The sequence below is a fragment of the Lutjanus erythropterus genome, chromosome 14 (genome assembly GCF_056507025.1).
Source record: "Lutjanus erythropterus isolate fLutEry1 chromosome 14, fLutEry1.hap2, whole genome shotgun sequence".
Lineage (NCBI taxonomy): Eukaryota > Metazoa > Chordata > Actinopteri > Lutjaniformes > Lutjanidae > Lutjanus > Lutjanus erythropterus.
The window spans coordinates 6,145,003-6,164,961 of record NC_139330.1 but is presented as its reverse complement, the minus strand read 5'-3'; the positions used below and the strand labels follow the sequence as shown (position 1 = coordinate 6,164,961).

Here is a 19,959-nt window from a genome sequence, read left to right as displayed (position 1 = left end):
TAAAACTTGAAAATTAAAACCAAATGATCAGAAATCGCTTCTATAACTTGTATTTCTTTGGCCTTAATATTTAATTAGGTAGGTTAAGTAAGATGAGGGGAAAGTAGTCGAAAGTAGTCAATGTATTTTCTGGAAATGCTCAACCTGAATATCCATCATTACCTTGTGAACTCCATTAGTCTTTGTCTCTCGATCAGTGAATTTATCTTCCTCTCCCAAAGTTAGAGAACTTGACAGAGTTAATGCATCCAAACTCCCTTTATGTGAGGGGGATAAAATATACAGTAGTGGGAATTACAAGTTAAATCTACATGAACTATTTCTGAAATTGTGCACAGGCCTGCAGTATGTAAACTAATACTAATTTATTTTCCTATCAACACTTGGTATTTTAGCCATCACTAATAATTATGGCACTACAAACTGAAACCATATTATATCAAACACTTACACACTCATAGTAACCAGGTTCTTTACAAAAACACTGCACAAAAATTCCCCCAGTTACTGCAGGTCTTTAAAATAACCTTACTGTGACAACGCTGCCATCTGCAGGGCAGTTTCATCCATTGCAAAAAGAAATCTAAAATATTAAAAGAAGAACTTTACATCAATGTAAATCAAAACCTTACAAATCACTGTAACAAATGGTGGCTAAAATTAGTCAGCTCAATAGAATTATAATATAGACATTTTTTCTTTATTTAATCATGTTATTCAGCTAAGATTACATTTGCAGACGATATGAAATCACTTTAGACCTACTGCACCAAGCCACCTGAAGTCAGAGGTGACCAAACAATCCAGATCCTGAAAGAACTCAGGAAAGAAAGAAACCTTATATAATCAACTTCATAATATGCATATTTAATGGTAGAGTATGATGATATATAAACAATTTTCCAAGAAACATTTTTTAATTCCAACCAATACTTCCAGTTTAAACACATAAATAATCACCAAATGATACCAACCAAATACTTTCAATAAAACAAGTTCATATTACCAACATGTGCTTTTGCTGAATCATGATCATTGCTTAAAACCCCTGTAATAAAATGTTATGTTGTAGGCAAAGCTTCATTCTCCCAACGCCAGGTTGGGTAAATGTTGTGCAGAATGCTCCAATGGCGAGGAACAGCGTAAAGTATTAAGACCAAAGCCAAGGCTGCAAAGTCTGAGCGACAATCCTATTTCAAATGCAATCTTTGCCTTTAAAAATGATGGAAAATTGTTGATAAAAAAGTAACTTGTACAAATGACCATTTTCAGTACAAAAGCTTGTAAAATGTAGTTGTGGTGCAAATCAATGCAGTGTCTCTTAAAATTGGTGGAAAAACATTAGCAATGGTGAGGACAGTATGTGCAGACTTGACTTGGGCCAGCTCACCAAAACAGCCATTTCATTTTTGTAGCAGCTACATTTCCAGTTGAGCATCTAAAATGAACTGAATAACTTGGAGAAAAATAATTAAAAATTGAAAATATAACATAAATAACACTGAAAGTATAGCGTATGACGGGAGAAGTCATTTCCCAAACACAAAGAAACAAAACAATGTTTTAAAAAATAGTAGAAAAATAAAAATGGCGATCTCCATATCCACCACGACTCCGTTATGAGCAACATGAAATGAAAGAAATTGTGTTTTTTCTCATGAAAAGTGAATATACATGTAGGTATTTAAAAACTAAGGGATAATCCAGATACCATAATAAGGTTTAGATGCAGTGAGGTATTAGCTCCACATTCCTGTCGTCCAGCCGTCTGTTTGATTCTGCCGCAGTTCTACTGAAAGAACTTGAGGCCTGCAACGAGGAAGAACTTCTCCAGGAAGATCTCAGAATCAAGGACGGCAATGTGGGCGGCCCGACCAATAAGGGAGTTGGCTGTGTTGGGCAGGGCATGAATGACATCGTATCGCACTAGATTACAGTCTTTGTTCTGAAGTACTGGCAGCAGCAGGTTCTCAATCATCTCAGCATATACAGGACCTGGTGCAGACAAGAGAGAAACAGGGTGAAGAGGGCAAAAGCTCAGATTAGCCAATCACAATTTAGTCTTGTAGTATGGAGGATGACAGAGTAGGTCCAGTGTATTTTACATAAGGGTCCCAAACTTTGTAGAAAGTGTCCACGGAAGACTGAGGGTGTTATATGTGAGCTATGTGCAATTCCAAACTGGGTAAACATGGTTTGAATACAGATTGATATTTTCACAGCATTGATCAAAACTTCCTGCCAATCTAGGTCACCAACAGAGATGCTCTAGTTTCTCTCCCAGGTTTGCTTAGTACCTTGAGAAGTTAATGAGTTGGAATTTCAGGGTTTTTGTGTCTTTGTGTCAGTTATCCTTAAAAAGAAGTGTCAAATACTTACAAACTGCACATGAGATTGCAAATACAGAAAAATAGCAAAACAACTGCAGCTTGGTATGTCAGAGGCGATAGGACTGGACACGTCCTGCTCACTTCCTCTCCTTTAATTTATAACACCTGCATTTAGCAAACACATCTTGTCCTGGCAAGTCATTATAGCAGTGTGCCCAGCAAGTATCTTGCTCCAACGTACCTGTTTGTTTATCCTTTAATGCAGTTTTGCACATTTCTATTCGGGCAGAATGATAGGGGACATAGCGATCTTGCAGAGACCCCACCAGCACCACATTCTTGAAAAACTGCAGACCTTCAAAAAGCAGATCAATAGAATAATTATCTCTATAATCTCATATTTCACATATACAGCCTAAAATATCTTCTGCAAAAAAACCCCCAAAAAAACAGCAAAGCTAACCAGATTTCTTGCTGAGTTTGTAGAGGAAAGTTTGGCGAGGATCAGAGTGATCACGGCAAGTCAGCTGCAGGAGTGACCCTGATTTTTTCCACTTCTGCATGAACCAAAGGCCTGGGAACAAACAGTTAATTCAACAGGCGTCACCACCATTACAGCATAGACAGAATACAACCCTAACAACTAACAATTAGCTGACTGAGGGTGGCGTTTGTGAAATAACCAAAGATGATAATCATCCACCATCAGCTAAATGTTTTGAAACTCACCTGTGTTGACCAAGGCAGAGCTGTTGTACAGTGTGCCCAGGTGAGGACCAGAGAGAGACAGGAAGGTGTGCAGCCTGCTCAGGTAACATTTAAACCGAGGCCTCGTTAGCACTGAACGAACTATGAGGTTCCCCAGGGAATGACCTACAAAGCTGCAAATGAAGAACACTTAGAGAACATAAAGACACCAAACATTTATGCACACCTTTAGTGTGTGAGATAAAATTAAATACCAGGATGTTTTGCCTCAGTCATCTCAGTGATAAAGTGGGATTTAAAATACTGAAAAATGAACAGTTGCTATGGTAACATTTTTTTAAACCAACTTTTTACATATTCATCTATTATGCTTTTGAGACACATGTACTGAAGTGAAGAGCTGCATGCATTTTTTTATTTTAGAAAAATGTTCTGATATTATATTTACGTAGAAGAGATTTTACCTTATCTTTGACACGGTGAGGTTGTAGATCTGAATGTACTGGACTATTTCATCCAGCAACCGATCTGTCATTGACTCAAAGTCAGCAAAAGTGTCATTCTGTGGATGAAAAGATTATTAAATGAAGAGCGTGTTTGACTTATTAAGAGGTGTTGCAGCTCGTTCATGCTGATATCAGATGACTGTAGTGTCTGTGTGCTTATCCACTCACCTGGTTCCTCTCAGACATTAGAAAATCTATACGAGCACCAGGCAGTCCAAGCTCCAGGTAAGTCTTCACCAGTCGCAGGTCTGCACTGTTACCTGCAGCAATAAAGGAATCACAAAAGACATCAAATTGTTTTTGAGTACAAAAGAAAAAAAAAAGGAGACTATATTTACTCTGGACAATGAGGTTTCCTACCGTCTAGACCGTGGACGCAGACTATTAGATGGATGCCTTCTTCACAGCTTTCATCCTCCTCCAGGCTGAAGTAGGGCACAGTGGATGCCAGCTCAGGTACCTCACTATACAAGAAGCCAGGCAGCCTTAGCTGTTTCATTTCTTCCTTGGCCTTAATGAACCTGCATATTTATGATTAAATAGTTGATAAATATTAATATTGTAATGTGTGAGATATGACAAATATCTGCATAAAGTATAACATTTAGGACCAGTTTCACAGGCTGAAGCCTAGTCTAAGACTAAAGTGCCTGTTTACGCTGTCTTAACTTAAAGCAGCTTGCACAGACTTCTAAAACCACTCTTAGATTTCATTTGTTCTTGATTAAACTGGCGCTACTCTAGGACGTTCATGAAAGTTATTTAAATGTCCTAGTTTAACTAGCACAGATTAAGGCCTACTCCTGGACTAATCTAAGGCCTCTCTGTGAAACCAGCCCAAAATATTGTGCAAGACTGACTCACGCTTTCATCTGTGGTGTGGGTGCACATTCATACCACCGCAGATTAGAGGAAAGGGAGATGGAGGGACAGGGAGGTCTTCCCAAACTATGTGCAACACTGCCGGAGGCCAGGTTGGAGCAGATGGGCGCTTTTGATAAATCCTTAGTTTCATGGAGGTAGCCGATGCCAAGTTGTTCAAACAGAAGACTTGTCTCTTGAGCTGCTGCATCCCCAACCCCACCACGCTCCTCATCAGCAACACCGTTCACAAAAGCATAACCGTCCCCTTCCTCGTAGTAACCGTTTTCGATCATCTCATGCTCCGTCTCGTCCTCATCGTCCTCGACCTGTGGCCCCGTCTGGATACCCAGTGTGATGGCAGATGTTTCTACAGGGCTGATCTCAGACACATCTGTGCTGGAGCACGAGCCAAAGTAGTTCTCCACCATCCCACGTTTTACCAGGTCCGTGCTACTGGTGGCAGAGTTACTGGAGGGGCAGGCAGTATGGGGTTCACTACGGGATTCTTTAACGGCTCCAGAGCCACCTGCTCCCTCTAGTCCAAGTTCAGAAATGCCAATTACTCTGGGGTCTGTGTCCAAGTCAAAGGCAGGTTTAATAAGCTGGGAATCACCTGTCACAGTGTCAGGTGTGCAGGCCACATCTATGGCCGGTCTGTTAGTGACATCCCCAGAGAAGACTACACTCTGTTCCTGCACCAAGACACTCGACTTCCTGCCTCGGACTTCAACTCCACTGGAGCCTCTGGAGGAACCCTCACCCTCATCATCTGAAGGCAAGGAGTTGATGGAAGTCAGAGAGGACTGGACTCCACTGACAGCACTGGTATTTTCTGGGTAAAGAGTCTCTGTTGCCCCACTGGGCTTTTGCACTGAGCTCTGCTGAGCTGGCCGTGGTGCAGGACTCAGGAGGGGCCTCTCAGGCTGTAGGGCAGCAACACCTGACTCAGTGACGCCTAGCCCTGCACCAGTCTGCAGTCCTGGAACAAGCTGAGTGGCAAAGGAGCTGGGCTCACTTTCAATGCCCGAGTCTGAGAGGCGAGACGAGGCACTGGGGGCTCCTCCATCTGGCAGCCTGATACAATCACTCTTTACCTGTACTGAGACCAGAGCGGACTGACTACGCTGTGCTGCCTCTTTACTTGGCCGTTCAGACATCACAGACTGTTTGGAGTCACAGAGGTCTGTCTGGGTGATCTCAGGAATATCAGTCCGACATGGTAGAAGAACCGTTACTTTGTCCCCTTGGTAAGGGTCCTTGTTACTTGGTTTCACTTCAATTTGCCTCAGCCCAGCAGGCCACTGTGGCAACTTTTGGCCAACGTGGTCTACCTGTTCATCTTTGTGAAGTGGTTGGTTGCATGTAGCAATAGCCCCAGTACCTGCCTGAGGAACAGTCTGTGCATCCAGGTTTGGAGGAGTTTTGAAAAAACTTTTTTGACAAGCAGCAGCAGTTGTATTGTCATCTGCAACAGAATCAACAGCACTGTTTCCGGAAAGTGCTGATGTGGCACCAGAGTCAAAAACAGAATTGGCATTAGTCCTTAAATAACTACTTGAGCCCCCCTGCAAGGTGTCTCTTTCTTCTTCTTGGTTTAGGGGAGCTTCCCCTTCCTTGTACTTTGTGCTGGTGTCACTATATGGAGCTTTGAGGTTCTTATAGCCCACCAAAACTACAGAGTCCTTGGAGCCCTGTCTAATAAGCTTCTTGGAGTTCTCAGTCTTTGAATTCTTCTTCAGCTTGACTGACTTGCCTTTGGATTTAGGTGGTGGATCATAGCTGTCTGGCCAGGTGTTATCCAGAGGGGCACACCGAGACTCGGGGATGGGGCTGGCTGCAGCACTGCAGTCCTTGGAGTTGGGCTTGTCCATTTTGCTGGACACTGAGCCGGTCCTTGTATTGTGCATGCCCAGCCAGGGTCCATCACGATCTTCAGAATTAAGCCAAGATGAGCATTAAAAAGGCAACAAACAAAAACATATTTAATGCAGCCAATCAGCCTACTGACTGTATGTCTAATTGCGTGGCAATGCTGTTAACTGACCTTCAGTAATAGAATCGAGGTATCTATCCTCGAAGATGATTGGCAGGGAGCTAACATCACCATCCAGGTCTGCACATTCCACTGGAAGTGGAGGCAAAGACAGGAAGTAGCTGGAGCCTTTGATAGCATTAGTCATCTGCTGGTGACTGTGAGCACTGGTTGGGAGGGGAGGGGACAATAAGAGTCAGACAGAGGAAGAAAAAAAAAAAAACAAGAGTTAGGGTTTTCCATATTTGGACTATAGTATTTGAGACAAGCATGTACTGGCACAGGCTGTATAACAGCAACACTATATTTCAACATGTCACTGCAACTTACTGTAATTCCTGATAGGCCAATGCAGATTGTCTCGGATGTTCAAGACAAAAGAAAGCTTCAGCAAACCGCCTTACCTTTAAAAACACCACATTACAGAGTATATAGTCAAGACGCAGTAAATAGTATTGTTCAGGAGTTTGAATATAGTTTCAGATCAGCTATCATAACAAAGAAAGGATTATCGTTATTATCATTCAAAGATAACTAGTCACATATTTAAATCTAAAGAAGGTGAAACTCACTCTTAGTGTATGGTGCTCCATAGCTAGGAGGGCGGCAACATGCTCCTGCAGGGACACTACCTCCAGGAATTGTCCCCAAAGTGCCATGAGCAGAGAGCAGAGCTGAGCCAGGTTCATATTTACCAGCTCTGCCAGCTCATCAGGAGACTCTGCTTTATGCTAAAAGTATAAAGACACAAGTCACCCAGGGACCCTCTACCAGGGTACAAAACTATCTTTTAGGTCAAATTTAAAATCTTAACAATATTAGGAAGCTAACTAGGGTGCGGTTATGAATAGATTCTGCACAGTGGTTTCAGCAGATTAGCAAGTTTACATGACTGCACAAGGATTCATGAGTAGTCGTCTGTCGATGCTGTGAAAATTAAATGTTTTAGGGTTTTTTTTTAATGAATAGGGTGATTTATCTTTGCTGATAACATGTTGGGCTCATGTTCATGTGTATTCTACATATTTTAATTCAAAAAATTAAGCAACTCTGTCGCAATCAGATTTAACAGCTTGTCTCAAAAACATTCATACATTTCCTTTCCAGTGTCTGTCTTACCTGTTGTCATTGGATGTGTAATATTAAATGCTATATCTGGAAACAACCCTGGAACATAAAAGAGGCACTTGACCTGCATAATGTGCCACTACCATCTTCATAAATTCCTATCATACCACAGTTCTGCAAAACACTTTCCATCACTACTGATCTAAAGAGGGCCAACCTATCAGGACTCGAGTACCCAACCACTAAAGATTGGTTATCTCACCAGCACAATAACTGCATTCAGAGGCTCCTTTTCAGGGCCATGCTACCAACTATGAAGCAACATCTGAATGCTTGCCAGTTTGGTCACGAATTCAAGCGTCATCTCTCTTTCATAATTTGCTGACACACCTTGAGTCATGTGGTAATGATAAAGTATTCTCACCACTGACTCCAGTTAAGCTTTGTTTGCAAATAAATATCACTTGATAACCAAAATACTTGAGCTTCAATATCCACCAACACTACATCCCTTGTTGTAACAGAAACAATCCACTCCATTCCAAGTTCACCTAAAAATAACCTGTCCAAAACAAATAGCATCAAGGTTTATTGATATGCTCATAAATGTCCTAGCTACCAGGGTGTACTACTACTTCTGTTATTCATAAAATCCAACATGATTGCACACTTCCAATAAATGAGGACTCCACTTTCATACCCTCCAGTCAGAGACACCTTCACCCAATAAAAGATTTTTCACTTCTCCAGCTTCTGTATGGCCCTCTGCCTAATTTCCAGTTAGTCTCTCCTGCCCCATAAACTAAGCAGCAACTTGTCAATGTGCCAGGCTCGTTCCTTCCTATAAATGTTCTGCATCATTGACCTACTGAAGGACAATTATTAGAGACAGAAAACAGCAGCATTCAGCTTACCTTGACTTGTTCACATAACTCAGCAAGACGGGCCTCTAAGTCGAGTTGTTCTGAGGAGGCAGATGAACAGTATTACTAAGATTCACTTTTATAATTTAACTATTTAAAGGGTTAGTTGAGATTTTTTGAAGCAGGGTTGTCTGAGGTACTTATCAATACTCCACAGGAAAACGTGTTTTAGCCACATAAGTAAAGGCCTACCTTAATAAAAAAAAAAAAAAAAAAAAAAATCAGTATCTATTAAAGTATACACTATACTTAGAGCTTTTTCACCGCTTGACTTTGCTGTCAGATAGCCTTTTATTTTAGCATTACATTGTGATATTACTTCAGAAAATTGAAGAAGCTCCACAAGATTTAGTAAGGCAGAGAACTCTGGATGATTGGTGATGTAGACTGTGTCATGTACTGGCATCCTCTGATTTAGAAAGATCCTAAAATTGTGTTGTAACATACTTATAGCAGGATCTGTGGGCACATCTGCACTAACAGGTTGCTAGTGCTTGTTCTTGACATCCAGTTTGGCCAAGTTTCTAGTTTCCACAGAAGTTTCTCCTCTCTGTCAACCTGTTCAAGTCTTCTCCAAAAGTTCTTCATCCTGTATCCTCTGGTCCATAAAGGTATCCTTATTTCTTCACACGAATAGCATTTTGCCGCTGTCACAATCACTTATTTTAATTTTCTTACATTTGTTCTCTCTCGAATAAACCACTGTAACTCTCGGCTGAAAACAGCTGATCACTGACAGATGCGTTGGAATATGGAAGTACTACAGCCGAGAAAATGTAGTGCCAAAACAGGCCTGTCTGACAGCAAATTAAAGCAGTGAACAAACTCTAAATATAACTTACTCTGAAATGGACACTGCTTTTTTTTTTTTTAGGTAAGCCTTTATTTATCTGGCTAAAATACACTTTTCTGCTGAACCAGTCTGGGGCTGGGGCTCCTCTCTCCTTCCACTCTTACTCTTCTACTGAAGGTAATGCACTGACTTTTGATAAGTACTTCATACAACCCAAATTTAAAAAATCCAAACCATCCCTTTGATATACAGGAGTAGTTTAGAAGAACCTGTAATACAGGCTGAATAAGAAAGTGGTGAGAACTTTCTATATGATCAGAGACAGCCTAGAAATTCTATAAAACCACTGTTACAATACTCTTTGACCAAGGCCTAGTTATAATAATGGAAAGAAAGACTGAGTATGCAGTATATAAGGTAGTGAAAAGATGACATGTCAGCAGCAAGTGTATTGTCTCTGGAAAGTGGGACATAGAGAGGACATGATGTTTTCTACGAGAAGGAAACTGGAGTGAAGAGGAGAAGGCAGAGAAAGGCAGGCTGATTTGAGGTACTGTAAGGGTCAGGACATACCTATGTAGACGTGCCTTTGACTTCGGGGATAGGGTCTTCTGAGTACTCTCTCATAAAGGACTTGCATGCTGGGCTTGGCTAGTAAGATTGCACATATATGGATATTTAACCTTTTTATTACTTGGTCCTCTGGGATGGGTTAATATCTGTCCACTTGTGTGGATTGGGTTTGATGAGCCATAGTTAGAACAATGAATTGTGTTTAGGAGTTGTTACAATTTGTCTTTAGTCTACTGGTTATCTGAATTATCTACTGAATGCAAGTATGACTTTGTAAGCACAATGAACTAAGTTTAGTTAACCACAGTTAGATCCCTAATTCAACTTTGTGGGTTGCTGGTTGTGTTGTCTGTTCACAGGGTAGAATATGTTAATGTGTTGCGAACAGGTGAAATGAAGTGAGAACACAACAAGCTTACAATAAGCAACAAAATGCCAAAGCTGAAAAGACAAAACAATGAATATCCATCCAAAGCAAAAAAAATAATCATTTAGTATTGTATAACTTCTTCTTTCTCAGTGTTTGTGAGTTAAAAAAACAGAGCATGCAGAACAATATTTCAAAAAGTCTAGGATTTAAAGCTACTACAAGGAACTTTCATATTCATATATTTTGTTGATTTTGGAGGCCCCTGCAGACCACCATAATAACCGCATAATATAACATCAAAAATAAAAATTCAAGAGAAAAATCTCCTCTTGCTTCTTTTTAACTGGCTAATGTACTACACACTGGAACTTTGTCTAGTTTTATCTGATTTCAAGGTGACTCTGACTTTATGGCAGCCATTAAGAATAACTATGCAGAAACAGACTATCTTCTCAGTCGTGGATTATGTGGGTCATAAACAGGCATTAGTAATAAACTGTGACTGTCTTATAACTAGTTGAAAACTCCTTGTAGTAGCTTTAAGATATCACTGCAGCACAACCCAGTGTAACCCCACAATCTGAGATGAGTTGATGTGAAGACATAACACAGTATACCTAGTTCCATACGATGGGAGGAGGGCAGGTCCTTAGTAATAGAGGTGAAGTAGCCAAAGAGGCCCTGGTAGGCTAGTAGGAGATTGGAGCAAAGGCTATGGTGTAGACTGAAGGCATGCTGCAGACAGTGGTCAGACACCAGGAATGTCCTGCCCTGAGGATCACAAGGGACACGGAGAAGAGCAATTAGATGATTTACAGGACAATGTGAAGGATTTAGTGATATGTAGTGGTGAGCTTGGAGACTGCCAACACCTTGTGTAACTCTCCCCTTTCAAGCTTGCAGGACAACCTAAGGTGGCCATGAAACTCGCAGCAAACAAGAGAGGCTGTGAGTGTTTGTTTAGTTTGTCCATTCTGGGCAACTGCAGAGACATGGCGGCCTCCATGATAGAGGACCTGCCCCCTCTGCAGATCTAATTGGCTCATTCTAAGGTAGCAAAAACACAATAATTCTTATTTTCAGGTAATAATGCATGAATGCAAATATACTTATGAATATTATATTACATTTCTGCCAATGAATCCCTGTATATCTTACACAATGGACTTTTAATTCACAATAACAATATTTCTGATGTTCTGAACATTGTAAACATTTGGTTCATAGCTACTTCCATGGGAAACAGAAACACAAACTTTTGTCAATTTAAGTTCAGATTTTTTAAAATAATGTCTTCTGTATTAAAAAGACAAGGCAAATAGTCACAAACAGAACAAAAAAATATATAAGCCACTTTGTGCCTCATTACTGTGGTGTTACAGTAAACAATACAGCCCTATTTATTTTGTGTCTACATGGCAGTGCCTCATAGTGGCTGTTGCACAGATCCCTGTGGTGAATGGTGGTTGATGGGTTGTTACTCCCAAACTGCCCATTAGTGATGCATCCAAGGAGTGATGAGGGGCATTGCCTCGGTTCTGCTTGGATGACTGTGGTACATTCACAGCTTTAGCTCGCCACCTTTCTCTGTCAGGAGAGGCCAATTACTCCAGGCCAAATGTGACAGTAGTCTGATAGTTCCACCTTCTTCTGCCCTATCTGTCAACAGCATGACGCATCTCCCCATGCTTCAAATCCAATGAATATAACACACCATTCTACCTGAGGTATAGAACTGTCAAATCAGGAGTCCACAGCTATGTCCGTGTAATAATCAAAACCTGTATAACTGACACACAGCCTTGCTTAAATAATACATACCAGGCTCTTTTTATCCTTTCAGCTTTATTTCTCCCTCATAAAAGGAAAACAACCCCAGTTCCACAGAATATAGATTATTATTAGGGTTATGGCAGTCATTTACTTTTTATTAAGTGCTTAATTTAGCCTGCTGTAATATAGCAAACTTGTAAAATGATATGATGGCGGCTTCTTTCAGACCCTTTTTAACAGCTAAAAGGTTTAGCAGCATCTTAAAAAAAAAAAAAAAAAAAAAAAAAAAAATTGCTATAAAGAGGGCTCACTTACATCTGGTGATACTTGCTTCACATAACTGTTGCCAAACACCACATTCTCCAGAGGTGGGATGACTGAGTCTTTGCTCTGTGCTGGAGCATTGCGGTTGAGCCATGTGGTTTTCACTGGTCGAGGCAAACTATGTAAACAAATTGGGGGGGGGGGGGGGGGGGGAATCAAACTCAGCTGATCGCTACAAGAATTTAATGAGACAAGTCAAATCATGTTTCCCGTACATCACATTCACTGTTGTACATGAATGTCAAGTTAAAATTAACAGCTATGTGGCTTACTTCAATTGTAATGTCAAAATTTTTCCAACCATAGTAAATAACATGACAGAGACACCTGTGCATGAATGTAGAACTAGATTCAGTACAAGAAACAGCCCTCTTTTTGTATCCAAGTCTGAGGTTAGGTAGCAGTCTGACCTGATAAGGGGCTGATGTAGTGCCACTAGGGAGGCATGGATGGCTACAGAGATGACAGACAGGTGGAAGTAGTCAAACATGACATTGACATGTTGGTGGATGCCTCGCTGGAGGCTAAAGTGCAAACGAAGTGTGCGACCACTGATATTCTGTAGAGAGCTTGGATCATCTGGCCTGTGGAAATGAAATAAGGAAGACAGAGATGACCCTTTTTAGTGCCTTGTTTGCATAAGAGGTGTAGATAGAGGTGTAGGTGTAGATATTCACACTACACACTACATGCAGTTAAAATGTTGCGACACCTACGTGTAATCACCATCTGTGAAATATAAATCCAAGAAGAGCTGGAAATCCATGTCATTGAGGGACTCTTCCACCTGATGATATTGAAAAACAGAGGAGACAGTCAAATTTAGAATCTGTGTAAAAGCAAGTGATGTCCCAAGTTGATCTGCAAGATCTGTATTACACCAATCAACGTGTTTTATATTTGATGGTATCAGCTCTAATAAGCCTGATTCATTTTGAAGCCTTTGGTTGTTGTAATCTGTTACCCTGAGGACACACCAGCTGTCAAAAACACTCAAATTCACCCCGTTAGAACAGTTGAAGCTCTGCATTCATAACACAAGGCTTCTCAAGCGAGTAAACTATGGAGCAGCAAGTAGAACCAATTTTGATGAGGATATTCATCTTGACAGCTGCACTGCTTTGGATTCATAAAAATCACTTTGTCTCCATTTGATTTACATTTTGCAGGTGCATCATGCTTCTAATCTGCTTGGTTGAAGACGGCGGCTGAACTTTCAAATTGTGTTCATATGGGTGTGAAATAAAGACAAATATTTCCAAAAATTTCTTCAACCAAAAGTTCCACACCAACTTCTTTCTCTGTTGATTTTAAACAAAACACTAGAGGACACAATATAAAGCCATTGCTGAAAACCTGTAATTTTGGCTATTCTCAGCTGTCACACAAACTAATCTAGATTGGATTGGCTTTCAGTGTACATCCACTTTAGACCAAGTGGGCAGACAGCAGTGGCTTCATATGAAAAACAGAATACCGGGGCTCTTTGTCAGCAAATACACAATAATAAAGTTGGAAAATTGCCACCTCTCTTTTAAATTTACCTTCTTCTCATCCAGAAGCATCATCACTTTGAAGAGGAGGACATCGTTGACCACAACCTCTTCATTCTTGTATAGGATTTGGAAAGTTTTGCTGCAGATGACATCATCTTGGACTGAAGCAGGGAAGGCCAGGTCAGAGCCTAGACAAAGAACACTATGATCAAATAAGTGTTTACGAAAAACAACAATTAAGTGACCATAGCCAACATTTAAAAATCACATGATCTGGTGCTGTGACCAGACACTGGAACACTGGTCTATCAGGTGTTGTTACACCTGACTGACAGTTCAAAATAGATTTTGCAGATCCAGATATTTCAAACAGATTATAAATGAGCCAATGCAGACGTGATGATATACCTACCTGCCTGGAATTATCTGACAAGGTATATCTTATCAGGTCCATATTGAAGATGATCATGTAGTTGTTTCCTATCAATTCTATTGACCAAGTTTCAAATTACACACTCTCCTGGTGATTCTGTCTATTAATTAAACAAAGAATTGAGTGCTATGTGTGAAAGGAGCATTGCAGGTCTGTAAGAGGGTGGGGCACAGGCACAAAGCCTGAGAGAAACGCTGAGAAACACTGAGAACTAGGAGTGGCATCTGAGCTGCCTGCCAAAACAACAAGTAAACCAAATCTGCATGAACAACAAGTATTTTCCCTGGAACAGCAGTAATATCTGAAAGCTGAAATAAAATCCAAGTAAACATGCAAGTCTACTTGAAGTATTAGAATTAAAGCGGCAGTGTTACCTTATTCACACAGCAGGTTAGCAAAATATAACTTTAAATGATGTGTGTGTGTGTGTGTGTAGGATTCACTGGCATCTAGGAGTGAGTTTGCAGATTATAAACACTCTGTCTCACTCTCCTCTTCCAGGCGTTTAGGAGAACCTATGGTGGCTTTGAAACTTGTGCAAAATACAAAAGGCTGTATCTAGCCAGTGTTTGGTTTGTCCATTCTGGGCTACTGTATGAACATCATGATGTATCTTGAAGGCCTCAGTGGAAGAGGACCTGTGCCTTATGTAGATATAAACTGCTCATTCTAAGGTCATGAAAACACAATGATTCTTAGAGTTGACCAATTTGAACAGCAAAGGATACCTGAATCCTTTAAAGTGCAATAGGAAAAAAAAAATCCCTCTATCCAATTCTACTGACACATCTTCAAAAAAATCTTTACCTCCCGGGTGAAGTAGACTGGTCTCAACTTTGTGTGGGACCCGGGGTGGCACCTTCAGACTGGCACGAATCTGGTAGAACCTGAAAACACAGATTCTCAGTTGATGCTGGCATGAAAAAGTAGCACTATTAGCCTGACCCAGAGCATCATTAAAGACTCGGTGAAAGGGGAACAAACTACACAGGTTAGCTACAAGTGCCTCTACTTGTAAAATGACACTACACCTTTCATTAATGAATAATGACCACTTTCTTTTGCAGTCACTCATGTGGTAAACCTGAGCTCTTAAAGCACTGATGACCCAGGAGCAGGGAGTTTTATCTTAGCATAGTGAGGTATCATTATGCTGCTGCTGTAAAAATGAATTTCCAGATGTTGAAGACCAACAACTGTTAGGGCTGTGCAGTTTAAACAATGTGACTCACTTTTCCTCCTTAGTTTTCCATGAATCATGGAAATTTTGTTTTTGATGGACACTGCACTGGATGTTTGTGAAGAGAAAATAGGGAAAATGGGAATCACGCATATTTGATGGGGTGCATTATTCCTAACTGCAGTATGATAAGAAAGCACAGGACACCATACAACATGGAATCACACTTAAAATTGTATCAGGGAGCAGGAAGCCTGGGCCATAGCTTGTTTCTTGTTCAAAAGCACAAATGCCATTAAGTGACACCTACATGGTATATTTAGTGCAATATGCTATGCTAAACTGGAATGTGAGCTCGGTGCCATCAAACAGCAATAGTGTGACATGATTATTGAAGCTCTGTCTGGAAGCTCAAAACATGCATAATTTAGCTCAAAACTTACTAACAAGCTAACAAAACTTTATAATTTCACCTTCTCATAACAGATTTTTGTAGTACAATAAATGTTATAGATGTTCCAAAACATTTATCCTCGACTCTTTACTTCCGATAATCACTGTCAAATAAGAGAACAAACCCTCACATAAAAACAGAAAAAAATGTAAACTGCAGAAATATATAAAATAGTATACTCAAGCACTGTTCACATATTCTTTGCTGTCTGTATAATGAGTCCCCTGAAGGTCTAAACAAGACTGCCAACTGTCCCAGATTGGTCGAGACACTCACAGAATACATTCTGATCCCCTTCTTCCTTAAGCTGCAAACCTCAGATTTTTCAAGCCCCCTGTTTTCAATTAGTAAGGCAAACCTGTCTGTGATGTATGTTTGGGAAAGAACATTTTTTGGTTAAGCATTAATGAACCGCTACCTGCAGGAAACACAAAAAAGGAACAGAATATTAGGTTCCTTGAGAAGGTACTCACCCTCTTTGGAACAGGTCCACATTATAAAACTTGTGGAGCTCCACAGAGAACTCCACTGTGGCCTGAACTTCAGTCATCTTGGTCTCTACAGCCAGAGGTGCCTTACATCATCTGGGATACACCTGTTGGCCTAAAGGTAAAAAAGAAAAAGTAATCAAATTAGTCATTTTAGCTGTGGGACTGTCTGGGCTAAAGCAAACAGGTTTTTATAAAACTTTCTTTCCACTTAAATATCATACCAGAACTAAAATGCTAAAATGATCCCCCAAGTCACACAAAGCTGAGACTGAGCCTTATTATCTTCAAATATCAGAGGCCAACAAGTAAAATAAAACATCAGCAGTAGTCAGTCACAAGATCAAGTTTAAGAATACGTACAACATGGGTGATGGTCAACTTTTATGGGAATTATTAGTAGGACATGAGCTCTGCATTTGGCATTCTGTCCTCTAGGCGTAATTGGTTAACAGCCCAAACGATTATAGCAGTACTATGACAGGATAAGGGAAAATACTATGAATAACATCTCAGAAAATAGGCCTGAAATATAATATCACCGATTGGTAGTGTTAGAAATAAACACAGACATCCTTCTCATTTAATGCAAACATTTTTAGCTCAAGACTTATTTAGACCTACTTAAAGAAAAGGCCATGAAGTTGTTTTAGGCTGTAGTAGGGGCAAAATAAGTTTGGCAAAAACAATCATACAGACGCTCCCTGAATTAGTCATGTATGAAATGAATAAATCATCCACTGGGAGACAGCATGTCATTGTATTCATGCCAGTGAAAACCAATATGAGAGACAAACGGCCTCCATGAATTTGACCTGGTTGACACAGATGCCTGATGCAGAGCAAATAGAACCAGGTTGTGTTAATCTCCAAATATTCCTCCCTTCCTGGAAGAAGTGATCTTTAAAGGTGGCAAGTTAAAAACAAATTACACTGGGCATGACACAGTGGACATACAAAGTCATTGGTAGATAAATTTATTAGCTATCCCTGATGCATTTATGATTTAACGTGGGTATTAGTTCCCTATACTAAGACCTTCAAATAGCTACTGTATCATTGTTTTACAAAAAACGACTCAAATTTTGATTTGACAGTCTGTGAAGCCACAGTTAAAATATAACCTGTGCAACAGACAGACAGTTCTCCAGTTTCTAATGCAAGGATTAGGAAATGTTTCACCAAACAACTCTGCTACAAAGTAATCAAAAAGAGTAAATACGATTACCAATACAGATATTTAATCCCATAAAGGTTTGATGTTGAGTTTAGGAGAGCAGCTGGTTATTAACAGGTTCAGTCTGGACCCAAGAGCATTGTCTGAAAATGTCACACTACACTTATGAAACAGCAACTGACACAGAAAATATAAAAGGTGAAGTAATGCATCGATTGTTTGAAAGCTGAAATGTTGCGGCCAATAAACCAATCAACAACAAATAATAAACCGATCAGTGGGAGCTGGCCGCAGCTGAAACGTCCATTCATAACCTTATGATAAATGCAAAATCCTAAAAATGAAAAAAAAAGGACACAAAGCAAAATGCCAAATTTTCCTAAGCAAACTCTGGCAACTGTTATAAGGAAATGAAATTGGCACTTAAAACAATAAAGGCAACAACAAACAACCTACCTCGAAAAAGTAAAAAGTAAAACATCTTTCTTTTCGTACAGTATCAAAAATATAGCATAAGCTATATGACAAGGCCTTTACAGACATCGGCTGATGGTTTCTTTTTTTAAAAAAAGGGGAACATATAAGTCAGCCGCTAAAACCCAAAACAGATACAGACCAGTTTAGAAACAGCTGTTGAAGTTATAACTTCGCTACACGGTTTTGGTGCTATTACTACAGTGAGTGAGATGGTAAAGGTCCCAGCTGGTGGGCAGAATCTCGGCAAGGGTATCATCTGGGTTACAGGTGGGAAGATATCAAAACAACATTTTGCTAAGGGCCCACAAAAGGTCGGGAACGATCAGACAAAGACATAACATAACATACTTGAACAGACAAACGAAAGTCTACCTTGATAGCCATTTAGCTAACGGTAACAGTTAGCGCAACGTTAGCCACCCACCGAGCAGTTGTCACCGGGTCTAACATTAGCTGCACAGGCAGGCATACGCTACTCACCATTGCGTTGGCAAGCTAACATTAGCTAGCTAACCAACGTTAGCTCCAATTTCAGTCCTCTCGCCGTCTCTTCACTGAGAGCTTCGGGCAGAAGACACCACTGTGCTGATTGTTTCACTTCCCAGTCTGACTAACGTTAGAGGAGAAACGCCCTCAAAATGGTACACATAGTAGACCGGCCATGTACCTTTCTTAACTGTGCGGTTTGCTAGCCATCGAGCTAACTGTGCTCAATCTGAAGAGCTGACAGCAGGCGCTGCTCCAGCTGCACGTTCACGAACATTTAAATGCGCGTTCCTGCACATACCAGGGACGCAGTTGACGCCACATTTTGCTACCCGTAAATGGAACTTTGACGAGTTGAATACATGTAATACTGTGTAATAATAACAGTACAATAATAATAATAATAATAATAATAATAATAATAATAATAATAATAATAATAATAATAACAATGACTTCTTAATACAATATGTTTTAATTTTTAAACTTAGTCACATCTTGTGACACTATTGCATGTAATTTATTATGAGTAGGTTAGAAAAGTGCTTAATGTAATAATTACTACAGTTAAAGGTTTGTCTTGTCAGGTCCACTGGGTAATTCTGTGTGTATTGAAGGTGACTAGATCACAGCAACCCAAAAGAGTATGTTTGTGTTGGACATGTTGCCAAAGCTGACAGGTAGTGTAAAATTTATATATATTTTGCCTTTTAGGTCATAATATCTTAATTCTTTGTCGTCCTCTGGTTGATTCAGTAACACACAACAGACAATAGATAAAGAGTTTGCCAGTTTGTTGTAGCTGCATTCCCTCCTTTGTGGTAGTTTCCATAATATTGCACCTACTTTTGCATAGTTTGTGACTTTGTGGTGACTTGTACTTTTCCCTGTTGGGCAAAGACACTGGCCGGTTAAACTGCACTTGACCCACATGTGCTTTCTTCACAACTGTGAGATGGAAAAAACATATTTTAGAGAAGCATCTGTCCTGCAGTGGTTTGACTTCAATCAAAATGTTGAACATGTTCTCAATATGTGGGACGTAGGACAAGGAATAAAAATAATGTCCAGTCCCACATAAAGTGGGACATCTGATCACCCTAGATGTATTTGTACATGCTGTTCTGTGCTTATGCTTTCGTTTTCTTCCTTGTGTATATGCCTGAGTTTGCAGACTTGGTGTGAATTAGCCTGATGCATCCTGCCAACAAAAGAGGTCTTTGCCTACAGTAAATGCAGTGTGTTCTGGATGTGATAAGTCCAATTTAACTTACCGGTGTTTCAAATCAATTTATCACTTGAAACAAGTGAAAATAGCTGGATACGTGGAGGAAATGTGTGGGAGGGACATTAATGTGCAATCAGCAGTTTCATTTCTTATTTCCCTGCACAGCAACGGTTCAAGATTCTTGAAACAAATTCTCTGTAAAAACGTAATGTAAGTTGGGCTTCCTGATAAAAAATACAATGCATTTCCATGGAGTCTGGATGTTATCACTATATT

The 19,959-nt window shown here is 40.1% G+C and overlaps 1 protein-coding gene across 1 annotated transcript; it reads right to left on the bottom strand.

Annotated features, from left to right (window-relative positions):
* Window positions 1–846: 846 nt before the first annotated feature.
* fam135a (family with sequence similarity 135 member A) lies at window positions 847–18,714 on the bottom strand. Its single transcript, XM_084735660.1, has 21 exons — window positions 18,450–18,714; window positions 16,301–16,430; window positions 15,001–15,080; window positions 13,809–13,948; window positions 12,981–13,051; window positions 12,675–12,848; window positions 12,256–12,382; window positions 10,785–10,938; window positions 9,798–9,875; window positions 8,423–8,472; window positions 7,013–7,171; window positions 6,771–6,844; window positions 6,453–6,607; window positions 4,409–6,338; window positions 3,905–4,065; window positions 3,713–3,804; window positions 3,503–3,600; window positions 3,060–3,211; window positions 2,794–2,904; window positions 2,572–2,685; window positions 847–1,995 (listed from the first exon to the last, which is right to left on the bottom strand). The coding sequence occupies exons 2-21, from the start codon at window positions 16,375–16,377 to the stop codon at window positions 1,790–1,792; spliced, it is 4,203 nt and encodes a 1,400-aa protein (XP_084591786.1). The 5' UTR covers window positions 16,378–16,430; window positions 18,450–18,714; the 3' UTR covers window positions 847–1,789.
* Between the last annotated feature and the right edge of the window lie 1,245 nt (window positions 18,715–19,959).

Coding starts and splice junctions, on each gene's coding strand:
- fam135a (XM_084735660.1), bottom strand. CDS start 16,377: ATGACTGAAGTTCAGGCCACAGTGGAGTTCTCTGTGGAGCTCCACAAG. Junction 12,849..12,980: donor TTCACAGATGGTGATTACAC/GTAGGTGTCGCA, acceptor TCATTTCCACAG/GCCAGATGATCCAAGCTCTC. Junction 1,996..2,571: donor ATTAAAGGATAAACAAACAG/GTACGTTGGAGC, acceptor TGTCTGCACCAG/GTCCTGTATATGCTGAGATG.